The 22,689-nt window shown below is 37.8% G+C and overlaps 1 protein-coding gene across 1 annotated transcript in view; it reads left to right on the forward strand.

Moving 5' to 3' along the window:
• Positions 1–14,429, forward strand: part of POU6F2 (POU class 6 homeobox 2) — a 792,586-nt gene extending 778,157 nt beyond the window's left edge. Inside the window, exons 8-10 of the mRNA XM_036247198.1 lie at positions 4,481–4,649; positions 10,241–10,409; positions 13,925–14,429. Of these exons, the coding sequence (XP_036103091.1) occupies positions 4,481–4,649; positions 10,241–10,409; positions 13,925–14,429 (843 nt within the window). The remainder of the gene's footprint in view (positions 1–4,480; positions 4,650–10,240; positions 10,410–13,924) is intronic.
• Positions 14,430–22,689: the final 8,260 nt, after the last annotated feature.

Consider the following 22,689-nt stretch of genomic DNA (forward strand, 5'->3'; position numbering starts at 1 on the left):
AAATATTAAAATTTTTATATTTAAAAAAACAAATGAGATGTGTTCAAATTGATAGATATGATCTACACAAGTGCTGTCAACTCTAAAGTGCAGCTCACCATGCTAAGCTAGAAAACATCTCATTTGTTCCCACACCTCCCAACTAAGGTTTCCTGCTATTTCTCTGACTCATAACCACTCATCTTTAGTGGTAGCCAGGAGTTGAGAGACTCCCAGAAGGGGTGCTGGATCTTGAATTAGACTTACCTGGATTCAGAGCTCACTTATGCCAGCTGTTTGATCCCAGATAAACCATTTAGTCTTTTAAAGTCTGTTTCTTCTTCTGTAATGATTATCATCAATACCTAAAAAACAGGGCTAGTTCCAGATTTGAAAACAATGTATATAAAACACATAGGAAGTATCTAACAAATGGTGTCCATAGAGTTGGCCTCTTAAGATCAAAAGGGATAACATAATGAAACATCTGCCTTTATAGAAGCTTCTAAGTTTCCCTGTCTCTCCAAGAAAGAAAAAGAGTCACTTTTCCTTTGTGCTTCTAGTTATTCCCTAAATACTCCTGCATTTTCTTTTGGCAATCTATTCCAATTTTTGTGGCCAGTTTTGTTTTAGGTATTTATACATCTATTCCTTTTGCCAATAATTATAAGTACAAGTACAAATAATTTTCACAGTTGTCAGTGTCTGAAAAAAAACAACATAATTAAATATAATAAAATAACATTTTTGTAATGCTGCTTATTTACACTATATTAAATACTTATATTGTGCATGTGTGTGTGCGTGTGTGTGTGCAAGAGAAAGAGAGAGAGAGAGAGAGAGAGAGAGAGATTCTCTGGGATTCAATATAAGTATTTTAGTGCATTCATTTTCAGAAATATTTATTTCTAAAGATGAATGTACTAAAATCATTAAACCACGAATATTAAAGATAGCACCATTTATAAAATTTAACTGAAAAAATTGCAGTTTTAAGGATGGGAGGTGACAGAAATGTTACCTCTAACATCTTATTTTTTTAAGGAAGAAGTTATGAAAGAGAAGTCAGTCCTTGGGATGATTTTGATGTGCACAATAAACTAGTCTATCTGGGCTCATGAGTGATTCTGGAATTAACAGACACATGTCTACACTGGCAATTGGAAAAAGACATATGGGCTCCATTAGAATGTTACTGCTTATATAATCTTGATTCTTGACAAGAAACTTTTCTAATTTTTGGTGATTTTTCTGAACTGTATGATTGAACTCTAGAGGGTAAGCAAGAACCCAGTGTCCTTAAAAATATATTTATTTCCTTTGGAAGAAATATATCTTCCTTAGATTTTCATATATTTTACATTCATCTTTCTCTTTGACTATAGACACAAAACAAGCTCTTAAAAGAACTATTTTATTTTCCTTTAAATTCCTTCCCCTGCATAGCTAAATGCATAAACCCTAGCTTACTTTAGTGAATTCTCAGTGAGATTACAGTCTAGTAATTTTTTCTTTACTGAGTTGTTCTGAGAAAGAAAATTCTAAATTGATTATTGTCTTATCCAGTTCCTTGATGGTACTTTACCACACCCAAATCCAATAAAATATTGATGGAGTGGTAAAACTGAAGACTATCTCATGATTCAGTAACTCAAAACTGTAAAAAGCTTTTGTCTACTAACACTATTTAGAAGGACAACTCAATAGTTAGAAGGGGAAGATTGACATGCAAATATCCATCACATTTTATTAAACAAATTAAAATAGATTTAATATTTAATGTGTCCCTAGGACAAAGTTTACTGAATTTAATTGTTGATTATGTGCTCAGCAGATTGGCTAATTACTTTAGGCAGATGCTTGATGCACATTAATTTGTATTCCATGTTGTTTGTAACTATCTTTAGTTCACAATCTAGACTCCAATGAGCACAGCCTAGTAACAATAAGAATGTTCACTTGAAATGTAACTGCAGGCAATTCTGTAGGGGGACAGGATGGCATCATGGAGCCCTGAACTACAGGTAGAAATCTGGATTCTAATGTTCAGCAGACCACATGGCCTTGGGCCAGTTGTTTAATTCTCATAACCATGCCAGGCACATCTGCCACATAGAGATATGATGTGAATCAAGGGAGCAAAAGCATTTCCATGGGGAACCAGAAAGTGAATAGCTTCTTAAGCACATTTCCAAAGTAGCACCTTACTAACAATTGTTTGAAGGCAAAATGTTAATTGACAGTTAAAAACACTTTAGAGAATTAAAGACTGATAGTTCCAAGTGTCAGCAATGATTTGGAGCAACCAGAATTTCCATACATTGCTGGTGAGAATATAAAATGCTACAATCACTTTGGATATTGACTTGATAGTTGTTGTTTTTTTTAAGTTAAATATGCACTTACAGTATGATTCAGTAATTTCCACAATTCCACTCCAAGGTATTTACAGAAGAGTAGTGAAGACACAGGTACATACAAAGACTTGCAAATAAATGTTTATAACATCTTTATTTGTAAAAGCCTCAAACTAAAAATAACCCAAATGTCTATCAACTGATGAGTGGGTAAACAATTTACGGCATAGATTTAGATATAGATATATACTGTATATACTATTGGGCAATATAGAAGAAATGAGCTACTGATATATGCAACAAGATGGATGAATCTCAAAAATAGTAGCCAAACAAAAGAAGCCAGGTACACAAAAAGTACGTAGAATAATTCTATTTCTAGAATCTTGCCAAATGAGTCCATCTATGCAGAAAGCAAAGGACTGGAGTCCAGGGAAAATTGATTGCAGAGGGAATTAAGGAACTTTGTGGAATAATGAGAAGGTTTTATATATTGGTTCCTATGTGCTTCCACAAGTGTATACTTTTGACAAAACTCATCAAACTGAATGCTTGTATTGTATTATACTTTATTATGTGTGAATTATATCTCAATAAAGTTCAGTGAAAGATATGAACACACACACACACACATGCACACATTGGGAAAGCAATGGCAAATGTGAAATTGAAACATTTCAGGCTGGCTATTACATCCTGAGAAGGTAGTCAAAGCCTGGTGACTGTCTTGTAATTGGCTCTCACACCAAAGTTCAGGGCCTGACCTGACTGCGCTTCCCTTTGTGTCAGCTTTCTAGGAGGGCATGACATGGATCCAAAGAAATTTCTCCCAGGCCTTTAAGTGGTCCTGGCACTTATAATCATTTTCCTTTCCTTTCTCCTTCCTCTCCCCAGCTGCGCTCTTCTTGCCTCTCAGAACAGTCCTTTGATAACTTGTGAAGGAATCATGAATAAATGGACATAAAAACAGCCTTCTGGCCCAGCCAGTATGGCTCAGTGGTTGAGAGTTGACCCATGCACCAAGAGGTTGCCGATTTGATTCCCAGTCAGGACATATGCCAAGGTTGTGGGCCAGATCCCCAACTGGGGGGCATGCAGGAGGGAGCCAGTCGATGTTCTCTCTCATTGATGTTTCCATCTCTTCCCTGTCCCTTCCTCTTTCTCTAAACAATAAAGAAAAAAATTAAAGTCAAAACAAAACAAAACAAACAAGCAAACAAAAAAACTGCCTTCTGTAAGGCACACAAAATGTTTATAATTGAGTAAATTCTTACATGTGGCATTGTGACTGAGAGCTTGAGCCCAGAGTCAGACTTCATACGTCCAGCTCCTCCACACTTGCTGGATGAATCTACAAGACCTTGAACCTCTCAGTACCTCAGCGTCCTTGTTTGTAAAAAAAAAAAAAAAAAAAAAAAAATAGTCAAAATAATAACCCACTTCTCAGGCTGATATGAGCATTAAATGAGAGAATATATGAAAGTCCTGAATGTAGTGCTGGCACAGAGTAGGAAAGTGACAAGTGAGACCTGCAAATGTTAGAAGATATTTTTGTCCTGATTGCCCCAATTTCTCTCTTAATTTTCTACAGGATATTAGAGAGCCTTTTTACCTACTCCACAGGAATGCACCCAGATTCTTTGGTCTGGGAGAACAGAAAGTTTCCATATACACTTAGCCTTGCTGAATTAGAACTTGCCTAAAAATACCACTTACGTAGGACAAGTGGTTAGATACAGCCAGAACTCTATAATTGAGATTTGCATCCTAAATTGATTGTAAGCATTGTAGATTATCTATATATACTTGAGAAGCCGGTCAAATGTCTTGTAATTCTTTGAATAGGCAGAAAGACTCTAGCTACGCATGGTGGTCAAGAAATGTAGAAAATTGGGTGCTCCAGAAAGCCAAGTAGGGAATTAATAATATATTTAGAGTTACTATTAAAATGCCTGTCAAGCAAGCAGCAATATATTACATACAAAAAATAATAATTTCTGCATATTGTGTAGAATATTTACTCTTCCTGAGAAGTATATATTTTTGGAAATAAAATTATTCAACCCCAAATGAAACTTCTGTTCCCTGTCATTTTCTTCCTAATTTTTCATTCATTTGTGTATTTTTTACATCCTCCTGTGTAGCTCCACCAACCCTCCCAGACGTCAGTGGGTCAAGCAGCCTCCCAAAGCAATCTTCTGCACCTGGCTCACAGCCAAGCATCCATGTCTCAAAGCCCTGTCCGGCAGGCTTCCTCTTCTTCTTCCTCATCCTCCTCTTCTTCAGCTTTGAGCGTGGGCCAGTTAGTCAGCAGTAAGTATCCTTTCTGGCTCAGTTAAATCATAATGGCCTTCTTGTTGCCTGTTTGCAGTGCCTTCCCTTCTCTCTCTCTGTCTCTCTCTGTCTCTCTCTGTCTCTCTCTCTCTCTCTCTCTCCCCCTCCCTCCCTCCCTCCCTCTCTCCCTCCCTCCCTCTCTCCCTCCCTCTTTCTCCTTCCTCTCTATCTCTATGTCTATCTTTATCTTTCCTCCCACTCTACCTCCCTCTCTCTTTCTTATTCTCTCAACCCTGAAGAGGAATCTCCTGGCCCTACTAAGCCAATATTTTGATGAAGTCCATGCCATGGGCCAGATGGTTCTTTTGGGGTGCAGTCCCCCAGTGCACACTCGTCTATAGGGGCCTGTAGGGACCGGTTTCCATTTCAAGTGCTTTCTGATGTTCTGTATTAGTCTGATCACTTTCAGAAGGTAGAAACTGATCAGCTTGCAGGGCATGAGTCATATAGCTCAGAACTGAAATAACCAACAGCAGGCACTTAGCACACAGGTCAAACCGCTTTTTTGTGTGGTTGAAGTTTCCTGCCATTCTATTTGTAGGTGTCAGAGAAAATAAAAAGAGATCATGCCTGTGGGTGGATAGCTGTGTGTCCACAATTAGCTGCCTCCAGTGGCATGTTGGAGAAGCTGCATGGGCTAGAATCCAATGGGAAATATCTGGACAAACATTCATAAAATAAAATTAACTTGCAAATCCACTTTCTTGGGTGTTGGCCATATAGCTAAAAATGGTTGTTGGCCATAGGTGAAGACAGCATATGTATCACATGCAAATGGAAACATGTTAAGAAGAATGGAACAATAGTCTAATTTAATGTTAGTCATTCACATTCAGTACAAGTTTTACTTATACATAAAATTGCAGAACATGTGGGTAGATTGCATTTCTCCAGGGACCAAAATTCCAGTAGTTATGGGTTTAAAGGGCTAAAAGCACTGCGTAGGCATCTGTGCCATAAAACAAGGACAAATGTGACTATCTATGTTTGGTCAAGTGTCTTGAATGACCCATTATAACAGGAATAGTAATGATCCTCACATATCACAAGGCAAGTTTAGTAATGTACAGTAAATGGAGGGTTGCCATGTCCTCTCCCCATAAGCAATTCTCACCAAAAAGAATATATATATTCATATATGTATATATATACCTGTTGAATATATATGTATGTTTTTCAATTATATGGTTAATTCAGACAGGTTAGATGCTTGTGGAATGTAGTAGAGAATGAAGGATGATGGAAATATATTAAAATACCTAAGTACTTCAATCAACTAGCCTGAATGTTTTTTATCTTAAAGATGGGTTGACACCAAACAGAGTTTCAGGATACCTATGGAGTTTGCCATCAACCTGTCATTTTAGGTTTGTTTATCAAAACAAACCCTTTAATCAGGGCCAGAAATTAAAATTAATTTAATTATAGCCAGATCTTTCATCAATAAAAGAACTTCTCATAAGGTTGTTGTGGGGGAAAAAAATTAAACTATTACAATTTGATATTCTGCAAAATATTATATTTCTAAATAGCAGCCAGGTCATAAATTTAGGATAGACTGTTAAGCTTTGGTCCTTAAAGTAAAGAAACCAAGATCAAACAGTTTTTAGAGAAGAATAAGTAACATATGAAATAAAAGTACAGATAACCCCAGAAATACTGTATTTTACATGAGGTAAATACTCAATACATGCTAGATGGATAGAGAGATGAATAAATGTATGAATGGGCATGCAGATGGATGATGGAACTAGATTCTCACTTCGGCCAGATGGAATTTCCATTGCACAGTGGCCAACAGAGCATCTAAGTTCTAGGTATATAATGAGTGAACCACATTATATGTCCTTAATAAAGATTCGAGGGAGAGGGACTCCTTTACCACATGCACTCGATGTGATAAAATCAAAACTCACATGCACAGCCTGAAGGAGGAGCCTTTTCCAAAAAATATGAGAGTCAAGCAGTACCACCCGACATCAGACTTTACAGGCTGTTCTTATAGTTGCTACATATTTTGAACATGTTATTTAGTTAGTTCCCTTCTGTCTGAAAACCCAAATAAAAATAAATATCACATGGAATATATTCATATTCTAATAAATAATAGTACATAGTACATAAAATATTTTCTCAAACTACTGTTTGAGCTTACATTTGTAGAATTTTTAAAGCACTTTCAGTATTTTACTCATTTAATACAACAAGGTATTATAAATTCTCATTTTTAGATATGAAACAAGCATCAAATAGATCCTGCAAAGTATAACCTATACTGACCATTTTATGTCAGAAGAACCAGATTCAGTCTTAGTTGAGAGACCATGACACCTGGTGTGACAAATCTAATGGGTGACAAAGCCAGGATGATAACTCAAGAAGTCTGAGTCAATGGGTTGTACACATTCTATGCACCAGAGCTGCTATAAAGTACAGAATGCTTACACATAATTTTTATCTAGTGAAATTTGAATGGCAAAATATTTCACATCACCTGAATATCTTTGAATATTTTTAAAAACCCTGAGCCCTTGCCTTACAATTAAAACATACAGGCTTTTCTCTGAGCCAGTCTGAAGAGAAAATCTATGCATCTTGCATATTATAAAATTTATATTAAAGCATAAAAAAGCAATTAAAATTATTTTTGTCCAAGATTAAACTCACTAAATCTGCAGACAGGCCAGTGTGGGGAGACCTAACCCCATACTTCAAATGTAGTAGGTTAAATTACAGGGAACAAGAAGGGTCAGAGTCAGTCAACCTAAAAACAAGAACAAAAACATTTATTGAGTACCATAAATATACCAGGCACAGGGATAGAAATTTTAAAAGCCCTCCCACCCCCCACACACCCCCCACCCCCAACCTCCCAACCCCCCCCACACCCCACACCCCCAACCTCCCAACCCCACAAGGAGCCTTTTTTTTTTTATCCTCACTTGAGGACATTTTCTCATTTTTTTGTTCAGATAGAATGGAAGAGAGATTCCATTTTTTTGTTCAGATAGAGTGGAAGGGAGAGAGAGGAAGAGAGAGAGAAACATCGACGTGAAAGGGCCACCATCCACACAACCCAACCAGGGCCAGGGACAAACTGCAACCAAGGTACATGCCCTTAGCGGGAACCAAACCCAGGTCTCTCAGGACCGCAGGCCGACGCTCTAACTGCTGAGCCAAACTGGCCAGGGCCGCATGGAGCCTTTTTACACCAATCTCACCTACTTGGGAATGCAAAACAGGCTCAGCCAGGCACCAGATCTGAGAAGGGCTTAGAGATGAGGATGATGCCCTGGCCGGTTTGGCTCAGCAGTTAGAGCATCTACCTGCGGTTCCAAGATGAGGATGAAGAGGACCTGAAGGGGCAGTCAGAATCAGTTCTAGCTCACTGGTGTTCCCAAGTTTAAAGGTAGCCCTGGTGCAGCCAAATCTTCTAACATTTCAAAAGAACATGAAAAATCTAAATTTTTCTTTAGAAACCTCCCAATGTTTAAAGGTTGGCAAGTAATTAAAAAAAAAATGCAAGTACTAGAAAAGCTGAGTTTTATTTGCAAGTTGCTCATTTGCAACGTCTGCTCTAGGAATTTTTAAAGGAAAAAATGAGAGAAGGGATTCAAGGCTGCTGTGCTTGTGGATGTAACCTCCTAGAATTCCCAGCAAACACTTTAGGCTGCACCAGGCTGCTGTGCTGGTAGTGTTTAAGTTCTGCAGGGCAGCCTCCACCAGGGATGATCTAAACAAGTCTTTCACTAGTCAAGTGTTGCTGGCTTTCTGGGGAGGATTTTGGGAGAAAAGGCAGGATTTTAATTAATCTTAACAATCAAACCAGTTTTATAGTAACCCTCTGCCTCTGCCAATAGATCCTCAGTGTCATACACTGAAATAGCCACCACTCTTACTTCACTCTACCCCACTCCATCCTATCAAAATCCTTGCAGGCTTTGCTCCTCCCTGCATCTTTGCCTCTCTGCACACTGTTCCCACTGACCAGAATACAACCCCTTCATTCTCTGAAAGCTGCTCATTAAGTAAGAAGACCCAGATTAATCCTCTGTCCTGTCACCTCTCCCTTCTCTATTAGTTATAGTTGTGGGTGTCACACCTTCAGTTCTTGATGATACTCTGCCTGGCATTTTTCTCTAATTTTTTCTAGTTCATAGTATTGGGCCCCAACCCCCTACAGACTATAAACTTCATAGAAGCCCAGAACTGCCTTGCTCTTGCCCCTCCCTTCAATCATTAGGGCTTCCAGGAGTCACTTAAGAAATACTTATAGACTGATTGTTGTGGTTATACCACTTTTTAATCTTTCCACGATGAAATTATGACTAATGGCACGTAACAATTTCACAGGACTTTTTTTTTTTTTAAGATAAAGGTACAGTGTACAATTGTACTGCTAATTCTATTGAGTCTATTTGCCCTGTAATGAGAGAATCTATACATGAAGCTCCAAGCTCTCCAGAAATGTTAACATTTTTATTTAAAGGTCCTTGAAAAATTGACCCTGGGGATACAAATATTTATTTCTTTTCATGATAACAAGAGTATAGAGCCCTGAACCCAGAAAATAATATAGTTCACCACAATCCTTTAGACAAGTACTCAGATTTACTGAATTGATGAGTTATTGTGCAAACAGAGGAAGAGAAAAATTTTTCACCTAAATCCTAGAGTGAGGTGAAGAACAATAGAATAGGCAAGGCAGGAAAAATGGCTTCCCTCCAGGCAGGATAGAGCAGCACTGTGAAATCTTCCACCATCCCCAACCCATGCTGTCTCCAACTTGGTGTGTGCTTTCATTTGTCCAGGGATCAGTAGCCAGGGGAGGGGAGTTTTATTCTCCAGCTGTTGTGCCATTTCCCTTGGTAAGTCCTTAATTGACCGAGTTATCTGGTACAAAACAAGCCTTCCTGCAGTAGGCATTTTTATTATGTGCCCTTTCAGGAGACAAAGGTGTCTGTGTCAGTAAACTGCTTTGTGGGGGTGGGATATATTATCCTCACAGGTTCATAAGCATGCTCCTTAGAAGGGTCAATGTGAACATAAGAAATTAGGCAACATTACTATCTGTTAGCCTGGCTGCACTGGTGATTGAGTGAACAAAAAAAAAAAAAAAACACAAAATACTGTTTTCTTCAAGGGCAATTTTTGGCACTAAAGATTCCAATTAAGACATTTCAAATTGAAACTTTCTCAATTTTATATTTTTGCACACTATTTAAACATATTTATGGGAAAATGGAGTTGCTTCCCCCATAGCATGTGCCTTCCTGCACTGGCTATTTATTAAGCCCTAAAGAACATGTTCTTGTATTGTGGAAGTGGCAGTGTGAGCAACCTGTGGTTTTATCTGGGATAGAAATATCTTGAAGAATAATTTGTGGAGGTATAATGAGTTGAGGATGGGGTTTGGTGCTTCACCTAGGAGACAAAGACAACATCATGCTATGTTGGTTTCCCCACTGCTCTGCTATTAGAGAGGGCCATTTCCCCATAAACCATAATAAACAAATATTACTCTGATGTGTACTGATGTATTGATCCTATTTTTAAAAACATCTCTACAGATCCTCAGACAGCAGCGGGTGAGGTGGATGGGGTTAATCTGGAGGAGATCCGAGAATTTGCCAAAGCTTTTAAAATCCGGCGCCTGTCCCTTGGCCTGACCCAGACTCAGGTCGGACAGGCTCTCAGTGCTACAGAGGGCCCTGCGTACAGCCAGTCAGCCATCTGCAGGTAACCCGTGCCCACATGCTGTCACCTCTCCTGGCCAGCCTGGGCCTCGTTTGTCTTTTCAGCTCAGCTTTTCTTCTTCGGGTGGGCAAAGCTGGACGGATAAAGTGCGGGAACAAAGTTTGGGGTGGTTATATGCTGAAATTGGTGGTATTGATGAAAATTAAGGTGCTAAAGCAGATTTTGGGGCCCTGGCTTGATAAATCCTGTCAACTCACAAGCACCTCCAAGGTGGTCTCATCAGCAGTACTTCATCCCACTCTCCTACACAGTTGAGAGCCATTGCCTCCTGTCTGCTGATGGGTGTCCTGTGCAAATGTAAAGCTGCCAATCCCAGTTGGTGTTAATGCTCCCACCATTTCTGTTAAAGAATGACTATCAGGATTTTCCAAGTAAAGTCATCTTTAAAAAAAATTAACCACCTTGTGACCTTGAAGAAACTATTTAACTTACCTTCTCAGACACAAGTTTAAAAGCACATTTTTAAAAAGTAGCAGCTGTTTTACATGGCTCAGAAAAGGATACTGAGAATGTAGCCTAATCTTTCCCACCCTCCAAAAAATTAAATAAATAAATGACAGAATCTAGCCTTGGTTGTGTTCAAGTTGATCTGGGTCAAGCCGCCAGAAGCATACCCCATGCATGCATGTGTGTGTTGCACTAATACCCTATTTATGCATGAGGTAACAAAGGCACTTCTGTAAAAGCTTTTTCCTCTTGGGCAATGCCTTATGAGTCCTCCTCCATCAGGAAAAGCCAAGAAACCAACTCTAAACTCATTTAAGTGGATTTTGTTCTTGGTGATCCATGAAATGCTGTCTTTTTATCTGCTCTTTATACTTTTAATGTATTCCCCAAAGGACGGAAGTGTACTTTTCCTACAGTTTAAGACTAAGGTTATAAATAACATCAGTATGGGGTAGTAGCTTGCAGCTTACATTTTGCTCAGTGATTTTCCATAAAACCCATTGATTGTTGTTAAATACAAAAAGCTCCATAGGATCCTCTCACTTCTATGGCCTCCCCTACTGTTTTTTCTTATAAGATACCTCCCTGTAGAAAATAACCTTTATTCAGTCTATACAAGGGTACTACTGCTGGGAAATTTGTTTCAAGGCTTGTATATGTTATTCCAAACAATATGTACCGAAGCATCAACACTAACAAGCAGCATCAATGACACAAATACTGATGCTCCCTGTTGGAAAGCATTAATGTTGTTTCATCTTGACAGCCTTGTGATAAAGGCAGGTACGGGTTTTTAAGTTGTTGCAAATTTGCTACTGTTGCTAAAGTTCTCTTTGGCTTATTTTTAGTCCTAAAATCTGATTTCCTTTTATTGGTTTTAGCACTAGCTAAGGTTTTCACTAACATAGGTAGCGTTTCTTGGGCATTTCCAATCAAATATGTTGATTTCTAAAGTCTTTCCCAGGAGAAGCCAAAAAAGCTATGGCTGAGATGAAAAGAGGCCTTGGGAATTTACTGTATAATAGAATATGGCAGATGTCTTGACTTTTTTTGGCCTTTCTGTGGCTTCTAGTATTTCAGTGAAGTGATTTTAGGAGCTCACTCACTACCATGAAAAGAAGAAAGAAAGAAAGAAAGAAAGAAAGAAAGAAAGAAAGAAAGAAAGAAAGAAAGAAAGAAAGAAAGACTTGAAAGAAACCAAAATGTGACATAGGAACAACTCATGTTAATTTAAGAAAAGGAATCTGCATTTGAGCCGGCACACCCAGGGCTCACTTCTTCCTTCTTAGCACAGGGACTCCCACTCAGGTACTATTTTGATAAGACCCTCCTTATTAGAGACACAGAGGAAAAAACACCGTCAATACACTGGACATCCCTATCATAAGCTTTCTCCCTGTGCCATGGTGCTATAGACCCTGTTGTTACACTATCAAGAGTTGGAACTTTAGGGCTTTTATAGTGAATGTTGGTAAAATGTGGTATGTGGCAATTAAGACAGTGAGAGCTCTGGGGAAGTTTGCCACAAGTGACAAGCTCATTAAATGACATTAAATGATTCATTCATTTTGTATTGAAAGAAAAATATACTTCTCTCTTTGACCAGTACTGGAAGTTGTTTGTGTGTGTGTGTGTTTTTTTTAAATAAACAAATAACTCCTTGAACTATGCTTGGAAGGGAATGCTATAGGCATCACATTAAAATTTGATACTATTTGCACTTATTATCACAACATAAGATATCTATACTGCAGCTCCAAAAACAAGATTATGGCACATAAAGGAAGCTTATCCTTTTGTGTCCTTTTGCAAGCACCCTTATAAAACATACTCTGACTGACTAAAGCAGGTTCATTTTAGTTCTATGAAAACAGACTATTGTGATAAGATACACTCTGCAGATAGTTGTTTTCAACAGCTCTGAACTTTAAAAGAGAGAGAATTCTTTGTATCCAAAGTTGTCATATTGGAGGGTCATAAATTTAGATACAGAATAAACAAAGAAACAAAAGGCAGTTATGTTTTTGTATTTCATTAAAAATCAGTATAAATTTTATACCAGGATGACCTGTTAAAGCATTCCACATAATTTGGTCCAAGATGCTTCATATTTTTTAAAGTCAGTGTAGCAAAGAATTTCTGATGGCAATTGATATACAGAAGACTTCATTTACAGAAAATAATATCATTCAAGTACAGTTTGCAGATATCACATATTAAACACAGCTTGATGCCTTGGTGCAAAAGTACAGTTATGCTGGACAAGGTTTGAAAGGCGCAAGGTGGTCGCAGCACATCCTGGGATGGGTGTTCATAGTCATTACAATGTGTCCAGCTGTTTGAGTCCAGCAGTAAAATAGCAAAAGGACATGTTTTACCTGAAAAAGGAACATGTCATTGAATTACATATGGTGAAAATTGTTTGTTACCAGAGAGTTGGGGGTGGAAGAGAGGGACAGAGTGAGTGAAAGAGGAGAGAGAAGATGAAAATGAGACACAAACAGAGATTAAAAGAGAGCTGTGAAAGAAACTTGTCCGAGTTGCCATCACTAACTATGATAATAGATGTAATATTTCTATAATCAAATCAGTGGGGGAATTAAGGAAAACCAAATGCAAAATATAAAAAGAATAATTTTAAATGAAAGAACATGATAGTTGTTGTTTTTGATGTCACTTTCTGGTGTTAATTTTTACCTTAGAATTCTGAAGATTGGAAAAAGGGTGTGGTATGATTAAAATACTAGTTTAGATCTTGAGATTTTACAAGAAAAAGATCTTTGAGTTGTTTTGTTTCTATTGTGAAGGCTTGAGCATCGTGCTATCTCTACCTCCCTCACCCTCACCTGTGTCTGTGTGGGGGCTGCATGAACTGGCATGAAGCATGTGGGAAGGGTGGGTGCTGGCTTGAGTGGGGACAGCTACCTTGCAGCTGGCTGATAAACTGGAGTGAATATGCTCTGCCAGGCAGGCAGGCAGGCAGGCAGGCAGCAGGCCCACCCTGGCAGAGGACTCAGTTTAAGACTGTTCTTTTTCAATTCTCCCCCCAGACACACCATCCTGAGAAGCCACTTTTTCCTACCACAGGAAGCCCAAGAGAACACTATAGCTAGCAGTCTGACAGCCAAACTGAACCCTGGCCTTTTGTATCCTGCCAGGTTTGAAAAGCTGGACATCACCCCTAAAAGTGCCCAGAAGATCAAGCCGGTGCTTGAGCGGTGGATGGCTGAGGCTGAGGCCCGCCATCGAGCAGGTATGCAGAACCTGACCGAGTTTATCGGGAGTGAACCATCTAAAAAGCGCAAGCGGCGCACCTCCTTCACACCCCAGGCCCTTGAGATCCTCAATGCCCACTTTGAGAAGAACACACACCCCTCCGGGCAAGAAATGACCGAAATTGCTGAAAAGCTGAACTATGACCGGGAAGTAGTTAGAGTTTGGTTCTGCAATAAGAGGCAAGCCCTGAAGAACACAATTAAACGCTTAAAACAGCACGAGCCTGCCACAGCTGTCCCCCTGGAGCCCTTAACAGACTCTCTGGAAGAACATTCCTAAAGGGATGCTCAGCCAGAATCAGAAGCAAACTCCACAGAAACTAAACTTCATTCTTGGGACTCCACCAATAAATAAACAAACAAACAAATAAATAATAAATTAAGAATAAAATTTTAAAATAGCCCTAATCATCCTCCTTGTAAGTAAAAGACTAAGAAAACTACCAAGTGAACAGAATGGTTTATACATGTCCGTTGGTTTCCTATTTAAAATTTTTGAAAAATTTTAAACAAGGAATGCACCACACTACAGGTGTGTATGGTCCCTCCCCCACCTGTCTCCTCAAAGCCAGTTTTTTAATGGACTAAAAGCGAACCAAATGACCACATACTTTTTGTGTATATTGTGAAAATGTGAACACATTTTAAGAACAAAGAAAAACAAAACTAAACCAAAAACAAACAAACAAACAAACAAAAAAACACAACCACCACCAACCAACCAACCAAATAACAAAAAAACAACGAACAAGAACTTTGATCTGTTCAAAGAGAATACAAGCCTGCCACCTGGAGGAGGGACTACATTCTTTCAGGTTCTAAGTGCTGATTCACAATGAAACCTATTAACCAAAGTCATTGCAAATGTGATCGTCAGTCTGCTCTTCTCTACGTGTAAAGTTGTGTTATGAATTTTTTACATTTGTACTTAACAAAAAACTAGAAAACCTGATTTCTCCCATATTTCCCATCTATTGTCACCAACTATGGAGTGGGTGTCATTGTTGAAGCCGTTCTGTGAGGCTCACCATATGCTTTTATTTTGGCTGGACAGGGTTCTTTTTTCTTTTTCTTTTCTCGTTTTTTGTTGTTGGGAAAGGGGGCATCCTGGTTGTGTGCCAAAGCATTTGTTGCTTTCTTCTCACTATGACTTGTAGATTTGAGAAAAGAAAATGGAGCTTGCATTTCTCTTTTTTTCCTCCATTTTCCATCTCCCTCATGCATGGCCTCCAGTCTGCTGGAAGACCACAGAGTGGGGACAGTGTCTTTTCCACTCAGATCCCAGTGAAATGCAGGAAAGACTCCAAAATAACTAGGGCTTTGCTCAATGAACTGTCAACAATGGTATAATCTGTAATTGTGCTTACTGTCCACACCAGAGCTTGGGATTTTTCTCAGTCTGCTGGCCACGTATATGGAGAGCTGACCAAAACTAATTTTGTAATATAAACAAACATAAGCTGCACATTTGGTTCAACACTTACATCTATGTTATGCTTCTGTGCAAAGCAATTTCTTTCAGAAGTCTGATAGCCAAAGAAATGTCTCAAGATTTCAGTCAAATTACATACATAGCATGCACACACCCACATAAACACACACATAGAAACCAGGCTAAAAAGAAATATAGTGACTGGATCTTTAAAGGACATCCTGTATCCTGTAAATCCCATCTTTTCTGCTATTACTTTCATTTCAATAGCAATGGCAGATTTTTTTCAGAGGGTGGGGGGCAATTGTTATTGGAATATATAAATGGAGCGGAAAGTTGGCAGACAAACAATTGAAATTAAACAATTGGAATTGAGTTCTGGGTTCTTGAGGGGAAAATAAGTTCTAACAATGAAGTGCCTCCTCTCACAGGAAAAATACAGAGTAGTTTATCTTCATATCAGAATAGCCTTCACTATTAAAACTTAGGGATTATTTTGTCTTTCAGAATAAGTTACTCAAAAGGTCTGTGGGCCAAAATAACCCAATAGGCCAAAAGGAAAAGTGACATGGGAGAATGGCTGTGCAGGTGAGCACTTGGAACCTGTGGTTGGTATTTTCTACAGGTATAGGCAAAAGGTGTTCAGTTAAAGGAGAAGGGAAAAGAAAATCATCAATATGCCTGCTGTTAAAATGTAAATATTCCTGAATAATGAATTAATAAGCGTGCTCATGTGCTAGCTACAAGTAAATTGTAAAAGAAACAAGAGAACGCCCACCTCAAGTTGCCCAACTGATTAGAAATGCCATCTTCCCTTTCCGATGAGGGTTTAAGTCTCTTCTGGTGGCCCCTTTGCTGGTGGCATAAATGCAATGGTATAATTGTCCCCCTCCCACCAGATGATTCATGCAGCAATCAGGAGATCACCAGCAAGGAAACTCTAAAAGAAAATCCTGGATGTGGAAGCAGTCACTTGTGAAGGTATTTCCATTTTGCCAGTCTGATGCTAAATGGACCACAGCTAACTTGATCTTCAGTGGCAATGACATTATGGTACCCTTTTCGCCATCTCAAAAACTGTGCAAATACTAACAACCCAGAAATCCACAGGTGCATTAATTAAACAGATTATGTATTCTCCAACACCTGCTCCAAATTTCATCAAGAAATGCTCCCAAAGAAAAGTTAACAAGATAACCTATAATAAATGCTAAATGTTTAAACATATGCTCACAGCAGTTACATAATGCCTGCTCAGTTTTGAGATGTATAATTGGGAGGGTATAACTAGGACAGTGAAGATATAAAATAAAAGTAGTCTTCCAGAATGGAATATAAAATGAATATATTTATCCCACAGTCGTAAACCCATACATGTGCAGTGATTTTTTTTATAGTTTTATAATTTTGTATTGTTTTATAAATTATTTGTAAGGTGTTGTAATGCTTCTTATATTAATTTTTTACAAATAAATGTTTTGCTACAAGGCACAAAAAGGTGCCCGAACAGATTCTTACAAATATCAATTATACTGTGTATACAACTCTTCAGTACCACACTTACTACTTAATTTTATTACAACATTTCTCATTTCTACTTGTAAACAACTTCATATGCCAATAGTATTTAAGTGTTTTTTATGTTTTCATGAACTGAGGGTTAAGGTTGCCACTAACAAAAAATAAAAGCCACTTTGGGCTTATGTAATTATATTTCAAGCTTCAGTGTTTTTCTTACATATTTTTCAATTATTGTCATCTTCATTTTTTTATTGTTTGATGAAAAAAAAGAAACAACTGATGTTATAGTTTACACTTATTTGTAGGATTTTTTTCAACCAAAAAAAAAAAAAAAAAAACATTTTGAACAGTTGAGAGTTTTAATTGCATTGCAAGGTTTTGGTTCTTTATATCGTAATCACATAAATACACATACAAGCACGCGCATGCACATGCACATGCACACAGACAGACACACACACAACAAAAGAGAGAACAAAAGGCAAAAGGAGCTGGGAAAAAGAATAAGTAGAGGCGTATCAAAGAACTCAAGCTATAACCAAAAAGAAATTGTAAAATGCCTTTGCTCATCTTCTCTATGCTGGACCAAAGCTCAATATTTGTAGGTATATGCACATTGTATAGATATGGCTAAATGTTGCTGACAATCTTGCAATACTAAACTGTTCCTATTTTAAGAAAAGAAAAAAAAAAAGAAATACAAACTGTTCATTAATGTTTTACCTCAGCACTCTACTTGTACCCAGTTAATGGCCAAGCTTAAATAAATGAAGAAAAAGGAAATTGATTTTCATTTAAATGTTTGACTGTAAAATCTGTTTGGATAACATTTTGTAATGAGCTTTTTTGTCATGTGATTTGCTTGTCTTCAACTTGAAAGTACGTGAGACACATTTGTTTAATTGTTGTTAAGAAAGTGATTTTTTTTTTCCTACGTGCTGTGATCTAGACTGGTCACCAGGGTCACTGATGAGTCACCACAAAAGAGATGCTTCTCCATGCCTGGAGCAGGCAGAAGAATGGAGGGCAAGAAAACAGACTGGGTTGTTTTGAAAAATCATCATGATGAGAAGTTGACATGATGGACTTGTGACCAAGAAGCCAAACTGGATATTTAAAAGCTCCTTACTTGCTCTGACATTGAAACCAAAGCTAATTTATCTGCACAGATTGCTTAATGTTAAAAAAAAAAAAAAAAAAAAGACAAAACTGTACTTAATTTAGAGCAATATCTGTATGGTCAGTAAAGCTGCACTTTGTGTATTTCTTAACAGCTTCAAATCTGTCACTTTTAATTTATACCATAAAAAATAAAGAATTGTTTGACATGAGCTTTGAGGCTAAATGTGTCTTGAACTCATATATGTTATTTAAATTATAAGCCTGTAAGTAAGCATATGTTACAACCCTAGATGTTAAGGAAGGGGTTAATATGATTATTTTAAACAAAATACTATATGAACTAGGATTAATTTGGTTGCAAGTAACAGAAATCCAATGTAAATTAGTTAAACCAAAAGAGACTACACTGTTTGACTTGACGGAGAAGTCTGATGGTGGACTTTAGGAGGAGCTGGATACAGTAGTTCCAAGATATCATCAGCCTGTCCTGCTTGGCTTTCTTCTCACACAGAAACCCCAGATGTTGAGTCATGCATCTGTCTCTAAATTAAGCACTGTGTTGGGTGATGGTGTACTTAAATATGCTACTCGGGGTCACAGACCCAGTCTTGTCTGTGGTATAAGGTAAGGGGCCTAATGATAACAACTCCACAGGACCACAAGGATGAAAGAGGATGTCTTGATGAGAACCAGAAGACAGAAGATGAGAAACCAGAGTAGGCAGACAAACCCTACAGGTATCACAGTCTGCTACTAAGACTGTGTGCCAGGTGTTGTTGAGAACTCTGCTGGAAAAGAGGTTTTACTATTCTTAACCATTGCCTATCATCACATGTTCTGGGAAATTTAGACTTTTAAATATGCTCCTGCTTAAAGTTTAATGTGGATAGGAGAAGTGAGTTAACGTTGCTAGATAATTTACTAAAAGTAAAACAACATCTTGCTAAAAATACCAATAATTTTTTTTTAATTAGAATCATAATCTCCATGTTTTTAGTGACCTTTAGCAAACATTTCTTATGCTACATGGAGATCCATATATCAACTTCATGTTACAGTTGCTATGAAATGCTTTGAAGCAAGCACCAGGACCAAAACTATGAGTGCCCATACATTATAAATGGTCAAGAAAAGTGGCCAGGAAACTCCCTGACTGAATTTAAAAGGAAGAAAATAAAATGGCCTGGCCAGTGTGGCTAGTGGATTGAGCATCATCCCTGGACTGAGAGGTCCGGGCTCTATTCCTGGTCAGGCACATGTCTGGGTTGTGGGCTCGATCCCCAGTAGAGGGCGTGCAGGAGGCAGCCGATCAATGTTTCTCTCTCACATTGATGTTTCTATCTCTCCTTTCCTCTCTCTCTCTCTAAACAACAATAAAAAAATCAATTAAAACATATTTTAAAGAAATAGTTTAAGAGGAGTAAAATGATGCTGATGCTTGGTACTTTCATGGGTGGAGAAAGACAAAATAAAGTTATTTTCAAGCTTGCTTTCCATTTAAGATACTCTAAAAATATTATGGGTAAAAATCTTGCCTAGTGATAATACCAATTATTACTCTAAAATGTCTCCTTTAAAAAAGATAGCCATCAGCCTGGCTGGTGTGACTCAGCTTGGAGCATTATTCTGTGCACTGGCAGGACTGGGGGTGTATGCAGAAGGTGACCAGTGTGTGTCTCTCACCTCTCTCTCTCTCTCTCTCTCTCTCTCTCTCTCTCTCTCTCTCTCTTCCTCCCTCTCTGGGATCAATTTTAAAAAGTAAAATAACTTTACAAGATAGTCATCATTTAAATTCAATTAATTTCATATTCCATAAATATCTGCTAAGCATTTCATATATGTCAGAAACCTTTATGTGTTAGGGACCCAGAAATAAACAAAATTAATCCTTGCCTTCAATAAACTCATATTCATTGGGCAAAAACCAGTAATATTTCTCCAGAAATTAAAATCATCTCATGTTTCTTGTACTACAATATTTCACAAATGAAATCAATTTCAGAAATGATGAAAAGCAGCTCTGAGGCTGACTTTGACAGTAAATGAATGGTTAGAAGCAGTCTAGGCTTATAAGTCAATCAGCAGTAGGTTTAAATGATTCTAAAAGCTGTTCCAATAACAATTTTCCACTAAACCAATCATATGCACATAATCTATTCAATGGCAAATACAGCAGGACAATGGTTTATGAATTTAATAAAAAATCTATGGTTGGAAAGAGTTCAAAAGCAATCTGTCACAAAGTAGATGAAACCAGCTCCTTACTAACCCAAGCAGGTCTGGGGGTCTCATCCATTGTACAAGCAAACAGCATTTGGCTTATCAGCTGTACCATGAGGGAAGCCATGGTCAGGGGAAGAAGAGGACATCTAAAGAGGTTTCCAGTATATTTGATTAAAATCTATCTAAAACATATGCTACTCCTCTTGCTAGTCCTTGGTTTTCTGCTTCTTCCCCCTTTCCCCCACCCACCCTTTTAATTTTATTTTTCAATTACAGTTTAAATTTAATATTATTTTATATTAGTTTCAGATGCATAGCACAGTGATTAGATAATCATATACTTTACAAAGTGGTCTCCCCAGTATTTCAAGTACCCACCTGGCACCGTACATAGTTATTACAATATTATTGACTATATTCTCTATGCTGTACTTTATATCCCTGAGACTATTTTGTGACTACCAATTTATACGTCCCTTTTTTATTCATTTAGTTTATTTTTATTGTTGAGACTATTACAGATGCCTCACATTTTGCCTTCTTTTATCCCCCTCAACCCAGTTCCCATATCACCCTAGGCCTTCAGCGCAGTATTGTCTGTGTCCATGGGCTATTCATAGAAGTTATTTGGTTAATCTCTCTTCTCCCTCTCCTCACTGAGATCTGTCATTCTGTTCCATGCTTCCATGTCTCCAGACCTATATTGTTTGTCAGTTTATTTTGTTCATTAGATTCCACATATAAGTGAGATCATGTGATGTTTGTCTTTCTCTGACTAGCTTATTTTGCCTAGCATAATTATCTCCAGGTCCATTCATGTTGCCTCAGAGGGAAGAGATTCCTTTTTTTTAACAGCTGCATAGTATTTTATTGTTAAATGTACCACAGCTTTTTTATCCACACATCTAATAATGAGCACTTGGGCTGTTTCTACATCTTGGCTATTGTAAATAATGCTGCTATGAATATAGGGGTGCATATATTCTTTCTGATTGGTGTTTTGTGATTCTTAAGATATAGTCCCTAACTGCTGGGTCAAATGAAAGTTCCATTTTTAATATTTTGAGGACATACCATACTGTTTTCCACAGTGGCCGTACCAGTCTGCATTCCTAGTATAAATGTACCCAAGTTTTTTAAAAAATCCTTTGTGCAAAGACAATATGACTGACCAACTGTTCTTAGTCATGAACTTTGCAAAGAGCTGCAATAGGCAATTAGGCTAAGAACGTGAGTAAAGTAAAGATTTCTTTTGAAGGGCAGTTATTGTGTTCAAATAGCCTAGCATCCATGCCAGCAAGAGAGAGTTGGAAGGAAAAACATCAGAATGAATAACATGGGCATGCATTCAATGAACCAAAAGGCTCAGTACAAAGAGGAAAGCAAACTGGACTCACAAGATAAAATTTTAAAAAGAGACAACCACAGGCACAGGACAGTAAAGGGAGAGAAGAAATAAAGAACTCAAAATGAGTTAACAGAAAATCTACAAAGAAAAATAGAATTATAGATCTTAGAACTGAAAAAAACAAACTACTAGGGCCATATTAAGCCCCTGGTAAAGTGAATACAATTCTCTGTGCTAAACCTTTTTATTTTTCATCTTCTTGGCTCTGAACACCCAGAAAGGAGCATCTATTTACAAACCTCTCCCTATTCCTCATTGTTAGGAAGTTGGATCCTCATAGCTGAAAAGTTCCCTCATTCTGATGAAACCCATTATTCTCTGCTATACTTTTAACCACAGTGGATAATTTGTTCCTTTTCCTTCTATTATTACTCCTCAATATTTATAGATGCATCAATGGTTTCTGTCCTTCAAAATATGCATATTTAATTCTCATGATCCCAGCTGCCTTTAAAATGCATGATTTTGAAAAGAATAGAAAAGAGAGATAAGAGTTATCTTTATAATTCTTTGCATATCCCCATTATCAATGTCTCCTCAGTAATGAGAAAGGCCATACTGGACCAGGCATTTAGTCCTCTAAGTGGGCATTTCTACCAGCCCTCTCTACATATTGATTAGTTGATTGATTTTTAAAATTTATACAAATGCACTCACTGCCAAGGTCTCTGAGCACCTCTATGGTAGTAACATTAAGCAACGTAAAGAGGTGGATGTTTCTTGTCCCAAAGGCTTGCTCTTATCACTCGAGTTTTTTAAATGCACATTTAAAGGTAGACTTTATGCCATCCACTGAGTGTCATCCAAACAAGGTTTGCTTGGGGATCAAAAGGA

The sequence above is a fragment of the Molossus molossus genome, unplaced genomic scaffold (assembly GCF_014108415.1).
Source record: "Molossus molossus isolate mMolMol1 unplaced genomic scaffold, mMolMol1.p scaffold_m16_p_7, whole genome shotgun sequence".
NCBI lineage: Eukaryota > Metazoa > Chordata > Mammalia > Chiroptera > Molossidae > Molossus > Molossus molossus.